Source organism: Ahaetulla prasina, chromosome 14 (genome assembly GCF_028640845.1).
Source record: "Ahaetulla prasina isolate Xishuangbanna chromosome 14, ASM2864084v1, whole genome shotgun sequence".
Taxonomy (NCBI): domain Eukaryota; kingdom Metazoa; phylum Chordata; class Lepidosauria; order Squamata; family Colubridae; genus Ahaetulla; species Ahaetulla prasina.
Window position 1 is genome coordinate 10848963 of NC_080552.1, and position 12758 is coordinate 10861720.

Here is a 12758-nt window from a genome sequence, read left to right on the forward strand (position 1 = left end):
TTCTGACGTGAAACCAAGATTGAATGATGGCTTCTATTAACTGGGTTTTATTGCTGCGTCGCTTCTGACTAACAAGTTTCTTTAGTCGGCTCCATAGATTTTCAATTGGGTGAAGGTCTGGGCTATTCCCAGGCCATTCCAGCAGTGGAATAGGATTATCTTGAAACTCCCCCCAAAAAGTGGTGTTATTAGCCATCAAACCTCAAAAATACACTTTTCCCAAAAGGTTTCCACAATTTTGACCACTACTGTATCTTAATAATTTGGAGACTTGGACATAGACTTGAATGTGGGATTTGATTTCCATTTACCGTATTTTTCAGAGTATAAAATGCACCTTTTTCCCCTCTAAAAGGGGTGAAAATTTGGGTGTGTCTTATACAGCGAATTTAGCCCCGCCTACCCACTGCCCCACACCCTTTGGCCTCTGCCTTCCAGCAATTTACCTCCTTGCAGCATTCAGCAAGAAGAAACAGCTCATTTCAGCTTCAGCACAGCCTGATTAGCACCAATTGATTGTCCCTGACTCTCAGCTGTTTCAGGCTGCAGGGATTGCCATGGCCTATTGCTGCGCAGGCCTCTGCTGCTTGCTGCAAGGAGGTAAATTGCTAGGAGCAGATTTTTTTTTCTTCTGCTAATCAAGCTATGCTGAAAACGAAAACGAAAGTAAAGCAGACTGTTCGCTGTTTGCTGCAAGGAGGCAAAATTGCTGAGAGGCAGCGGCAGATTTCTTTTTCTTATTTTCTCACCAAAACCGGTGAGCGTCTTATACTCTGAAAAATATGGTAGCCTTCTGCTCTGTTCTTCTGCAGCAAATTGCCTAGCTGGGCTCGGGCAGTGACACCACGAATCTTCTATATCACCGAGAAAGCCTGGAACTATTACCCGTATACCATCACAGGTAAGGAAGAAATGCTAGTGGTGTGTGAGAATGACCTTGGCGGACAAGAGAGAAAGCCACAAACTGGATAACGGGTGTGTTTAAAAAGTAGCTCAGCCCACAAAAAAGAAAAAAGGGTTAATCAGATCTACTTCAGAAAGGATCCTTCCTGGTTTTCTGGGGAGTGAAAGGAAACGGGGGAAAATACAATATTTTTTTAACAAGTTTTTATTGATTTTTCAATTTCCCCCCCTACACACATACATAGTTTATGAACAGAGTATTGGCCATATCGTATCTTATACAATTTAACATATCCAAATACATTTCACTTTATTTCAATTTCTGTCAAAGTATTCTTTTTCCATATTTTAATCGTGTCTTAATATTTCCATGCTCAATTATATAAATCACATCTTCCTTCGCCCTCCAGTTCTAATTTCTCCATTTTTATTAATATTTATTCTCTTTTATTATTTTTTAGGTATTTCAATTTTTATCCTGATATATTCAAACATATTCGGGGTTGTCTTTCTTCCATTTCATCTTTTCCATTTTACAGCAATCTTTCTTCTCATTCCTCTCCCTCCCTTCTTTTATCCTTCTTACTTTCTTCTCTCCTCTCCTGCTTCTTCTCTACTTCCACTTCCTTTCTCCCCTTCCTCCCTTCTTCCTCCCTATCTAACTTTCTCTCCTACTCTTATTTCCCCTCCCTTTCTTCCTCTCCTCTTCCCTTTTTTCTTTCTCTCTCCCTCCTTCCCTCTTTCCACCTCTCTCCTTATCTCTCTCTTTTGCTGTATTCATTTTCATTTCAATATTTGTAACAATGGTGTCCAGACAATCCCGATGGGAAAATACAGTCTTACAACCTTACAATAGAAACAGAGCTACTATCAATCCATTGATAGTTAATGTACAAAGATGATTGAAGATGTATAATTAATGTAAGATCGGAGCTGCCTGGCTACCACTTCAGAATGATGGGAAAGAAGGAAGTAGAAGTAGAATAGAGAAGGAGGTAGGAAAGAGAAGAGGAGGAAGAGGAAAGGAAGGAAGAGGGATAGAAGAGGGAGAAGAAAGGAGTAGGAAGGAAGGAGGAGAGGATGTAGATAAGAAAGGGGGAGGATGGTTGTGGAAAGTAGAAGAAGGTAGAGAAGGAGAGTAAAAGGAAGGGGGTGGTGACCGGGCAGATCCGATTAATTGTATATGATGGTACATTAAATATGTTATTGGATATGTTATTGGATAAGAATGTTAAAATAAAACTTTTTTAAACAAAAAAAGAAAGAAACAGAGCTACTACAGGCAGTCCTCAACAATGGAGCCCAAAATTTCCGTTGCTAAGTAAGACGGATTGTTGAGGTTGGCTCCATGTGGTGACTTTTCTTGCCACAGTTGTTAAGTGAATCGCAAGCAGCTGTTAAATTAGTCACACGGTTGTTAAGTGAATTTGCCCTTGCCCATGGACTTGGCTTGTCAAAAGGTCGCAAAAGGGGATCACATGACACCCACCCATCCCCGGACACTGAAACGGTCGTAAATATGAGTCAGTTGCCAAGTGTCTGAATTTCGATCACATGACCATGGAGATGCTGCAACGGTCATGACTGTGAAGAATAGTCCTAAGACATTTTTTTCCAGTGCCGTTGTAACTTTGAATGGTCACAAAATGAACTGTGGTGAATTGCAGGCTACTTATACTCTTGGTTTTGCTTCTTGTTTGAACTACCACCTTGTTGTGGCCCACCAGTGGTCAGTGGGCTGGCAGCAGATTCGGACAGTGAGGAGGTTGGGGAGGAACATGGGCCAGTCCTGGAGTCTGGGGAAGACTCTGGTGAAGGCTCTGCATCAGAGGCAGAGAGGGGGCCAGGGCCGTCTGACAGTTATCAGCTGCCTTCGGAGTCAGAAATCAGTGAGGTAGATGAACAGCTGGAGCCTGTTCCCAGGGTGAGCATACACAGGGTTGCCAGACAAAGGGAACAGACAGTGAGGAGCTTGGGGAGGAACATGGGCCAGTCCTGGAGTCTGGGGAAGACTCTGGTGACGGCTCTGCATTGGAGGCAGAGAGGGGGCCAGGGCCATCTGACAGTTATCAGCTGCCTTTGGAGTCAGAAATCAGTGAGGCAGATGAACAGCTGGAGCCTGTTCCCAGGGTGAGCATACACAGGGTTGCCAGACGAAGGGAACAGCTAAAGAACAAGGGTCAACTTGGGAGTAAGACCACAGGTAGATGATGAAGGGCCCCTCCCAGAGGGGATAAAAGAGGAGCAAAAGGGGAGTGGAGTTTGCAGGAGACAATAAGTTCACCTAATTGGTTCGTGACTCTCCGAGACTCCTGGCCAAGTTTTGAAGATATCGGCCTGGCAGCTCTCCAAGCCAGATAAGGTCTGTGACTGTAAATTTTCCCTTGAAAGACTTTGCTGAGTGTGAATGAGAGGAATTCACTGTTTGTTTAATAAAAGGGGTTTTGTCGCGACCAGCTTCATGCTTTTTGGGGAAGCCAAGGTCAGAACACTCCCAGGGTTAACAGAAACCCTTGGACATTTTTAAAAAAAAACTGCAAAAAGGTTATCTATCTTGAGTGAAAGTGTTGAGTGAACTCAATCTTTCGGTCCTTTGCAAATTGCTCCATTCGTAAAAGATCACTTACCAAGTCTTTTGAGATCTTAGATGTATGGCAAGCTACTCCCTTGGTCTTTTATTTATTGGCAATTGGATTTTCCTGCTAGATTTGGAAACAAGAACCATCTGATTGCCACTACAGCTTTGAAGTTGACTAAAACACCATCATGGCTACCTCCGGGTTACAAAGTGAGGTGGCTTTAGTTGCCCAGAAAATGTGTAATGGATCATTCTTCCTTCTCTCCAACCTTAGCTTTGTCTCTTTCTCTGTCTCCCCTTTGCTACCTTGGGATATCTGGAATTATCTCACAACGGATGCAGAATACACAGTAAGTACTAAGATGCTTTCCTACTTTTGGTAATTCTCTAGCAGAATAGAAGAGAGAACTCAAGAACACTATGAGTAACTTCAAGGCATTCAGTGGAGTCCTTAGTGCTCTCTGAGATTATTTTCTTGCTGTTGTGACCTGCCAGCAGCCAGCAAAACTGGCAGCAGATTTGGACAGTGAGGAGGTTGGGGAGGAACATGGGCCAGTCCTGGAGTCTGGGGAAGGCTCTGATGAGGGCTCTGCATCAGAGGCAGAGAGGGGGCCAGGGCCTTCTGACAGTTGTCAGCTTCCTTCGGAATCAGACATCAGTGAGGCAGACGAACAGCTGGAGCCTGTTCCCAATGTGCGCATGTGCAGAGTTGCCGGACGAAGGGAACAGCTAAAGAACAAGGGTCGACTTGGGAGTAAGGCTACAGGTGGACTATGAAGGGCCCCTCCCAGAGGGAATAAAAGAGGAGCGAAAGGGGAGGGGAGTTTGCAGGAGACAAATAGTCCACCTAATTGGTTTGTGACTCTCCGAGACTCCTTGCCAAGTTTTGAAGATATCGGCCTGGCAGCTCTCCAAGCCAGATAAGGTCTGTGTCTGTAAATTCTCCCTTGAAAGACTTTGCTGAAGGTGAATGAGAGGAATTCACAGTCACTTAATCAAAAAGGGATTTTTGTCAGAATAAAGAGTCTGCTTCGTGGTTTGGGAACGCCTAGGACAGAACACCTGAAGACGCTTCATAACCCAACTAGGTAACATCATCAGTGCTAGAAAGGAAAGGGATTTGCTCTCTATTGAGATACCGGTGGTTGCCGTGTCTGGGTTGGTGGGTTTGTTCTTGTTGGATTCCTTGATTTAGGCTGTTGGCTCTTCATTTGCCTGAGTTGAAGATTAGTCTCTGCAAAAAGGGAACCTCTGGGAGACTTCTGCATCTTTCAGCAGGAGCACAAAACAAACTCAGAGGTCCATTTCCTGAGAATGAAGGAAGATCTGGGTTTCTAGCCCTCATGAAGATTCACCATTTTATCTCTTTGGGATTTTACCATCTTAGCATCCCTCGTCGATTTGCACTTTTTCTATGCGCTACACTGTACATGAACTCTTGCGCCTGCGAGGTGCCCCCGCCTCGCAGGAATGGCCCATATCGCTACCAAGGGCCGGCCTCAATGACGGGTCTTGGGACCCACAGAGGTGGCATGCGAGAAGAAAGAGCCTTTGGGGGTTTTTAGACAGGGCAATTTTAAGGGGTGGGAGGGGTAGGGCGGGTGATGGGGTAGCCCGTCGAGGGAAACCAGTTCCAGCGCATGCTCGTGGCGACTGTCAAATGGGTTCGGAGGTTATGGGGGAGAGTGTTCCTTTGTGTGAGGGTGAGTCTATTTGCACGGTAAGTGGGAGGGGCAGATATGGCGGAAGGGGGATCGACGATGCAAGGGGTCACGCGTTCGATGTATGCAGGCGATCGCGCCCGATCCCCTGACTTCACCCGCTTCCGGATGGTCAAGACTCTCAGAGCCTGGGCCTTCGCCTGATGTTATGCAACGCACGGTCCGTGGCCAATAAGGCCCCTAATATATGATCTGATTCAGGGGTGCCACGGATATTATAGGCGCACGGAGACCTGGTTGGGTACTGAAGGGGCATGCCCTGGTCGAGATGTGCCCACGGGTTTCCGTGCATTCCATCAGCCGAGGGCCCAGGGTAGGGGTGGAGGGTGGCGGTTGTTATTAAAGAGAGTCTAGAGCCGAGGGAGACCACTGTACCTCAGATTGCCGGGTGTGAATCCTCTTGTGAGGTGGGGTCAGATGTCAGTTGGGCTTGCTGGTGGCGTACCTGGCTCCTTGCTGCGTGACAGCTGCCCTGCCCGAGCTTCTAGAGGTGCTTGCCGGGTGGCAGTGGAGACCCCAGACTTTTAGTCATGGGGACTTTAATCTGCCATCTGCTGGCTCGCCATCGACGGTAGCTCGGGAGTTCTTGGCTTCCATGACGGCCTTGGACCTGACTCAAGTAGTGGATGGCCCCACTCACATCGGGGAGGCACACTGGACCTGATTTTGTCTCTGGTCAGTGGTTGAGAGATCTGGACTTAAAGGAAATAGTCATTGAACCTTTGTCATGGTCAGATCACTCTCCTTCGCCTGGACTTTCTGACCGCCACCCAACACCGCAGGGAGACGGAACCATTACGCTGGTACCGCCCCAGGCGCCTAATGGACCCAGAGAGGTTTCAGACGGAGCTTGGGCCATTTCCTGAGGGTCTGGCTCACGGCACGGCAGAGGAACTAGCTGCAGCCTGGGAACGGGCTGCGGCTGGGGCCTTAGACCGTGTCAGGCCTTTGCGGCCTCTGACCCGCGCAGATCCCAACCGCCCTTGGTTCTCCGAGGAGCTGAGGGGATGAAACGCCGGAGAAGACGCCTAGAGAGTTCCTGGAGGTCCAGCCGCTCAGAGGTTGATCGGACACTAGTTAGATCCTATACTAGACCTACCTAGTGGCACTGAGGGAAGCGAGGCGCTACGCCTCCTCCTCATTGCGCCGGCAGATACCCGCCCACCGGCCCTGTTCCGGGTGCCCCGCCCCCTCCTTCACGGGGGGGAGGGGGATGACCCGTTGCAGGGACGTGCTGAGGAGTTTAACGGTTATCTATACGATAAAATCGTTCAGCTTAAGGACGGTCTGGACCAAAATTGTGGCGATTCGGATGGGGCGTCCGAGGGCGGTCTTGGTGATGTTGTCTGGGATGAGTTTGACCCTGTGACTCCGAGGACATGGACAGGTTGCTGGGTAGACTGAATGCCACCACGTGTTTACTGGACCTGCCCTCCTGGCTGGTGCTGGCCACCGGAGGTGACACGAGGCTGGCTCCAGGGGATTACGAGTGCTTCCTTGTTGGAGGGAGTCTTCCGCCGCCTTGAAAGAGGCGGTGGTGAGGCCCTCCTCAAGAAGCCTTCCTGACCCGCTGTTTTAGGTAATTATCGTCGGTCTCCAACCCGCTCGCAAGGTTGTAGAGAGTATGGTGGCATATCAGTTTCCCCTGCACCTGGAGGAAACTGTCTATCTAGACCTGCTCCAGTCCGGTTTCCGGCCCGGTTACAGCACTGAGACGGCTTTGGTCGCGTTGGTGGATGATCTCTGAGGGCCAGGGATAGGGGTTGTTCCTCTGCCCTGGTCCTATTAGACCTCTCAGCGGCTTTTGATACCATCGACCATGGTATCCTGCTGCGCCGGTTGGGGGATTGGGAGTGGGAGGCACCGCTTATCGGTGGTTCTCCTCCTATCTCTCCGACCGGTCGCAGACGGTGTTGACGGGGGCAGAGGTCACCCCGCGCCTCACTTGTGGGTGCCGCAGGGGTCGATCCTCTCGCCTTCTGTTCAACATCTATATGAAGCCGCTGGGTGAGATCATCAGTGGTTTCGTGTGAGGTACCAGCTGTACGCTGATGACACTCAGCTGTACTTTTCCACACCGGCCACCCCAATGAAGCTATCAAGTGCTGTCCCGTGTTTGGAAGCCGACGGGTCTGGATGGGGAGAAACAGGCTCAAGCTCAATCCTCCAAGACAGAGTGGCTGTGGATGCCGGCATCCCGCACAGTCAGCTGAGTCCACGGCTGACTGTCGGGAGCGAGTCATTGGCCCCGATGGAGAGGGTGCGCAATTTGGGCGTTCTCCTGGATGAACGGCTGTCTTTGATGAACACCTGACGGCCGCCTCCAGGAGAGCTTTCCACCAGGTTCGCTTGGTGCGCCAGTTGCGCCTTTCTAGACCGGGATGCCTATGCACGGTCACTCACGCCTTGTGACGCCTCGCCTGGATTACTGCAATGCTCTCTACATGGGGCTCCCTTGAGGGGCATCCGGAGGCTACAGTTAGTCCAGAATGCAGCTGCGCTGGTGATAGAGGAGCCCTCGGGCCCCGAATGACACCTATCCTGCGCAGGCTGCACTGGCTGCCTGTGGCTTTCCGGTGCGCTCAAGGTTTTGGTGAACGCTTTAAAGCGCCCATGGCATAGGGCCGGGCTACTTACGGGACCGCCTGCTGCTACCGAATACCTCTCACCGACCCGCGCCTCACAGAGAGGACTCTCAGGGTGCCGTCGGCGCGACAGTGTCGCCTGGCGACGCCCAGGGAAGGGCCTTCTGTGGGGCTCCTGCCCTCTGGAACGACCTCCCCAGGACTTCGCCAACTTCCGGACCTCCGAACCTTTCGCCGCGAGCTTAAAACTTACCTATTTATCTGCGCTGGCCTGGGTTAGTTTTTAAATTTATGGGTTTTTAAATGGGTTTTAGTTTTAAATTTTAATTGTGGCCAATTTTAATAAGTTTTTTAAATGTATTTTAAATTGTATTTATATATTGTCTATTTTACTTGGCTGTGAACCGCCCTGAGTCCTTCGGGAGAAGGGCGGTATACAAATTTAATAAATAAATAAATAAATGGTTTCAAATTTAATACTTGAAGGATTTGCAGACAGTTTGTCAAGGGGCAGAATGGTTTTTTTTGTTTTGTTTTGTTTTTTTATTTTTGCAGGTGCTATTTTTCATCAACTATGTGAAAGAAATAAATGTTTAAACCAGGGGTGAAATGCTCCCGATTCGGACCGGATCGCCCGATCCGGTAGCGATGGCGGCGGGTGGTTCAGAGAACCAGTAGCAAAAAATCCTGCCCCTCCCATGCCCAGCTGAGCCATGCGATCATCAGAGGTTTTTTTGTTTTTTGTTTACTTTTAAAAGCATTTTTTGGTCGAAGAAAAAAAAAAAACAGCCGAAGTGATTGTAGAAAAAATTCTTTTAAAAGTTAAAAAAAAAAGTTGACCATGCCCACCCAGTCACATTAACCCCCCCACCAACAAGCCACGCCCACAGAACCAGTAGTAACAAATTTTACATTTCACCCCTGGTTTAAATCCCATCACTTCCTTTTCGTTTCTTGATGGAAAATGGCTTGGTTCATTCATATCGGTAGCTTTATGGGCAGGAAAGTGTAAATAGCACCTTATGTGGATGTAGTAGATGATAGTTTGGTTTAGTGCTTAAGGCAGCAATGGATATGAATGGATAGGTTTTCTGTTTTGAGTTATTTGTAAAAATAACAAAGGCAGGTAAGATAGATAGATAGATAGATAGATAGATAGATAGAGAGAGAGAGAGAGAGAGAGAGAGAGAGAGAGAGAGAGAGAGAGAGAGATAAAAATGATTGTCTGCCTCTTTTCCAGCACCATCCTTTCATTCATCCCCTGGGTCTATTCACCTTCTCCATTTCTCTTTCCTTTTGCAGTGCTCGTTCCTGCCCAAATTTTCTATCTACATAGAGACCAAGTATGAAGATAACTGCGGAAATAGCACCAACGTAAGTGCGACCCATACAGAAGTAGAAACAGCGCCCCATTTCATCCCGTTTAGCTATTTTCAGGTGGGAACGCAGACACGGTGGGGTCCCAAAGGCACTTTTTTTCAAGAGGCAACTGGACTTTCTTGGAAGATGTTTCGCTTCTCACCCAAGAAGCTTCTTCATCCAAGAAGTTCAGTTGCCTCTTGAAAAAAGCACCTTTGGGACAACCATGACCTGGATGACTGAGAATCTCCCTAGACAGACATGGGGGTGGGAGGTATCCATGCATTGAATCGATGACTAACTGTCAGCTTGGACAACCCCCATCAGGGGAATCTCACCCCTGGCTGGGGAATCCTGGGGCTGATGTCCACACATCTTCCAAATTGCCAAGATTGAGAAACACTGCATTAAATTATTATTATTCCACCCTGGGAAGTTGCATCTGGGCTTGTTTATGGGAAGAGACCCTGAGGAGCAGTTGAGGGTCACTTGGCAAGGTGCCATTGAGCCTTGCGAATGAGATGAGAAGAGTCCAGGTGAGCTAGGATTCATCACAGTTGCCTTCAGGGACTCAGGCAAGGGAGCAGAGCATCTGAAGAGACCTTGTGATTCAGAGGAACTTGAGGGTGTCAATAGCAGTAGCAATAGCACTTAGACTTATATACCACTTCACAGTGCTTTTATAGCCTTCTCTAAGTGGTCGACAGAGGCAGCTTCTTGCCCCCAACAATCTGGCTCCTCATTTTACCCACCTCGGGAGGATGGAAGGCTGAGTCAACCTTGAGCCGGTCAGGATCAAACTCCTGGCAGTGGGCAGTTAGCCTGAAATACTGCATTCTAACCCTTGTGCACTGAGGAAAGAAGGAAGGAAGGAAGGAAGGAAGGAAGGAAAGAAAGAAGAGCAATAGCACTTAGACTTATATACCGCTTCACGGTGCTTTTACAGCCTTCTCTAAGCAGTTGACAGAGTCAGCCTCTTGCCCCCCCCCCCAACAATCTGGGTCCTCATTTTACCAACCTCGGGAGGATGGAAGGCTGAGTCAACCTTGAGCCGGTCAGGATCGAACTCCTGGCAGTGGGCAGTTAGCCTGAAATACTGCATTCTAACCCTTGTGCACTGTGGAAGGAAGGAAGGAAAGCAGGCAGGCAGGCAGGCAGGAAGGAAGGAAGGAAGGAGAAAAGGAAGAGCAATAGCACTTAGACTTATATACCGCTCCACAGTGCTTTCCAGCCCTCTCTAAGCAGTTTACAGAGTCAGCATATTGCCACCAATAATCTGGGTCCTCATTTTACCCACCTCAGAAGGATGGAACCTTGAGCCTGGTGAGATTCGAACTGCCAAATTGCAGTCAGCCGGCAGTCAGCAGAAATAGCCTGCAGTACTGCACTCTAACCAATGTGCCACTGTCCAGTGCACAACAGAATAACAGAGTTGGCAGGAACCTTGGAGGTCTTCTAGTCCAGCCCCATGCTTAAATAGGAAACCTTCTACCATTCCAGGCAAATGGTTATCTAATCCCCTCACTGGAAAACCTCCACTGATGGAGCACCCATAACTTCCGAAGGCAACTTCTGTTCCACTGATTAATTGTTCTCACTGTCAGGAAATTTCTCCTTAGTTCTAGCTTGGTTCTTAGTATCCATCCATTGCTTCTTGCCTCGCCTTCAGGTGCTTTTTGAGAATCACCTGAAGGCAAGATGGTGGATGGAAACTAATGACAAGCCAAGCAAGGAAAGTATGTATCATAGCTTAGCCAACCTTGCTTGAGTTTACTGTCCCTCATTAGCTGAGAATCTGTGTTTTCTCTCTCTCTGGCAAGTTGACAGGTCTAATGTTTTTTTTTTCTCTTTGCTCTCACAGGTATTTCTCAATGAAAAAATCTTGGGAGACCATGAAGTGATGTTCTTGGACATTGCTTTTGACGAAATCCCAGACCGCTACTACAGGAGCTTAGAGGTAATAATTGATATCAACCCTGTGCTGCAGTCCAGAAAAACAAACAAACAGCACAGCCAGTTTGTCGTGTCCCACTCCTCCTCTGACGGTCGGGTCGGGGAAGTCCGTATCAAGCAAGGCTGCAAAGCCTCTGCAGCTTTGCCAAAGTTCTGTCAGAGTTCTCAGGGCAGGCAGGAGACCAGAATGTGACTTCAGCAATCCAAGTTAGACTTTGCCTGACTCAAAGAATGCCAGAAAGCAGATCCTTTATATAGGCCATGGGGTGTGGCTCCATGACTCAGCACTTATCCAGGCCTGCCCCTCCCTTCCTTTTGCTGACGTCGCCTCTCCATTCTCCGGAAGCGGGGATCTATCCATTGCATCGTTTCGTCCCCAGCTGCCGGTAATCCCAGCTCGTGGCTGGCTTCAGGCGCACCTGCTATCGGAGGGAGGTTTGTTTGCTCGGTTTGTCCGGGCATGGTGCCAGGGCTGCAGGCTGGAGGCATGCCAGGACATTCTTCTGCACTATCAGTCTCTGGCTGAGATAGCAGGAGATGAGAGGGGCCCGGCTGCGGTGGGGGGGGGAGCGAGTCACAACACAGTTGCTTAATTCTACCTTGACTTACAACCATTCATTTAGTGACCGTTCAAAGTTATAATGGCATTGATAAAAAAGTGACTTATGACCATTTTTCACACTGTTACAGCATCCCCTTGGTCACGTGATCAAAGTTCAATATTTTCTTTTCCTATTGGCCATAGGATCTCCGGTCCTTCTGCTCAGCTAAGACTGGTCGCGGGCCACTACAGGAAGGCTGGCGGGAACATACACAGCCTATCATGTGCTCTTACAAACTGGTGACCGTCAAATTTGAAGTCTGGGGACTACAAACACGGGTAGAACAATTTGTCCATAAGGTGAAATTGTGTTTTTGTCTACAAGGGGACCTGCAGGGAAAGCTGATGGCTGGAGATGAACAAGTTGCAGTTCCCCCCAAAAAAGCCAATGCCCTCATGGGCTGCTACACCAACAGAGGGAGAACATGAAGATTAGGAGAAGTGATGGTACCGCTTTTATACCATGTTAGTGAGGGCACACTTGGAATACTGCGTCCAGTTCTGATCACCATGAAACCAAAAAGATATTGAGACCCTAGAAAGAATGCAGAGAAGAACAACAAAGATGGTTAGGGATCTGGAGTTTAAATGATAGGATGAATGATTAAAGGAGCTAGGTATGTTCAATCCAGGGGTGAAATCCAGTAGGTTCTGACAGGTTCTGGAGAACCGGTAGCGGAAATTTTGAGCAGTTTGGAGAACTGGCAAATATCACCTCTGGCTGGCCCCAGAGTGGGGAGGGAATGGGGATTTTGCAATATCCTTCCCCCAGGAGTGGGGAGGGAATGGGGATTTTGCAGTATCCTTCCTCTGCCATGCCCACCAAGCCACACCACACCCATCAAGCCCACAGAACCGGTAGTAAAAAAAATGGATTTCACCACTGGTTCAGTCTATCAAAGAAATGGATTGGGGAAACTTAATAACTGTCTTCCAATACTTGAGTGACTGTCGCAGAGAAAAGAGGAGTGACTTATTCTCCAAAGCAGGACAAGAATAATGGGTGAAAGCTTGTTAAACAGAGATCCAACCTAAAAGTAAGGAGAAATTTCTTGATA

The 12758-nt window shown here is 48.3% G+C and overlaps 1 protein-coding gene across 5 annotated transcripts in view; it reads left to right on the top strand.

Moving 5' to 3' along the window:
• Window positions 1-12758, top strand: part of LOC131185339 (cytoplasmic phosphatidylinositol transfer protein 1-like) — a 73755-nt gene that overhangs the window by 41316 nt on the left and 19681 nt on the right. For 4 of the 5 annotated variants that reach the window (XM_058157780.1, XM_058157782.1, XM_058157781.1 and 1 more), the window contains exons 4-7: window positions 3756-3831; window positions 9090-9161; window positions 11008-11103; window positions 11845-12000. In XM_058157780.1, the coding sequence (XP_058013763.1) occupies window positions 3756-3831; window positions 9090-9161; window positions 11008-11103; window positions 11845-12000 (400 nt within the window). Of the gene's footprint in view, window positions 1-812; window positions 902-3755; window positions 3832-9089; window positions 9162-11007; window positions 11104-11844; window positions 12001-12758 lie in introns of all 5 variants that reach the window. The other variant, XM_058157784.1, reaches the window with a different exon arrangement.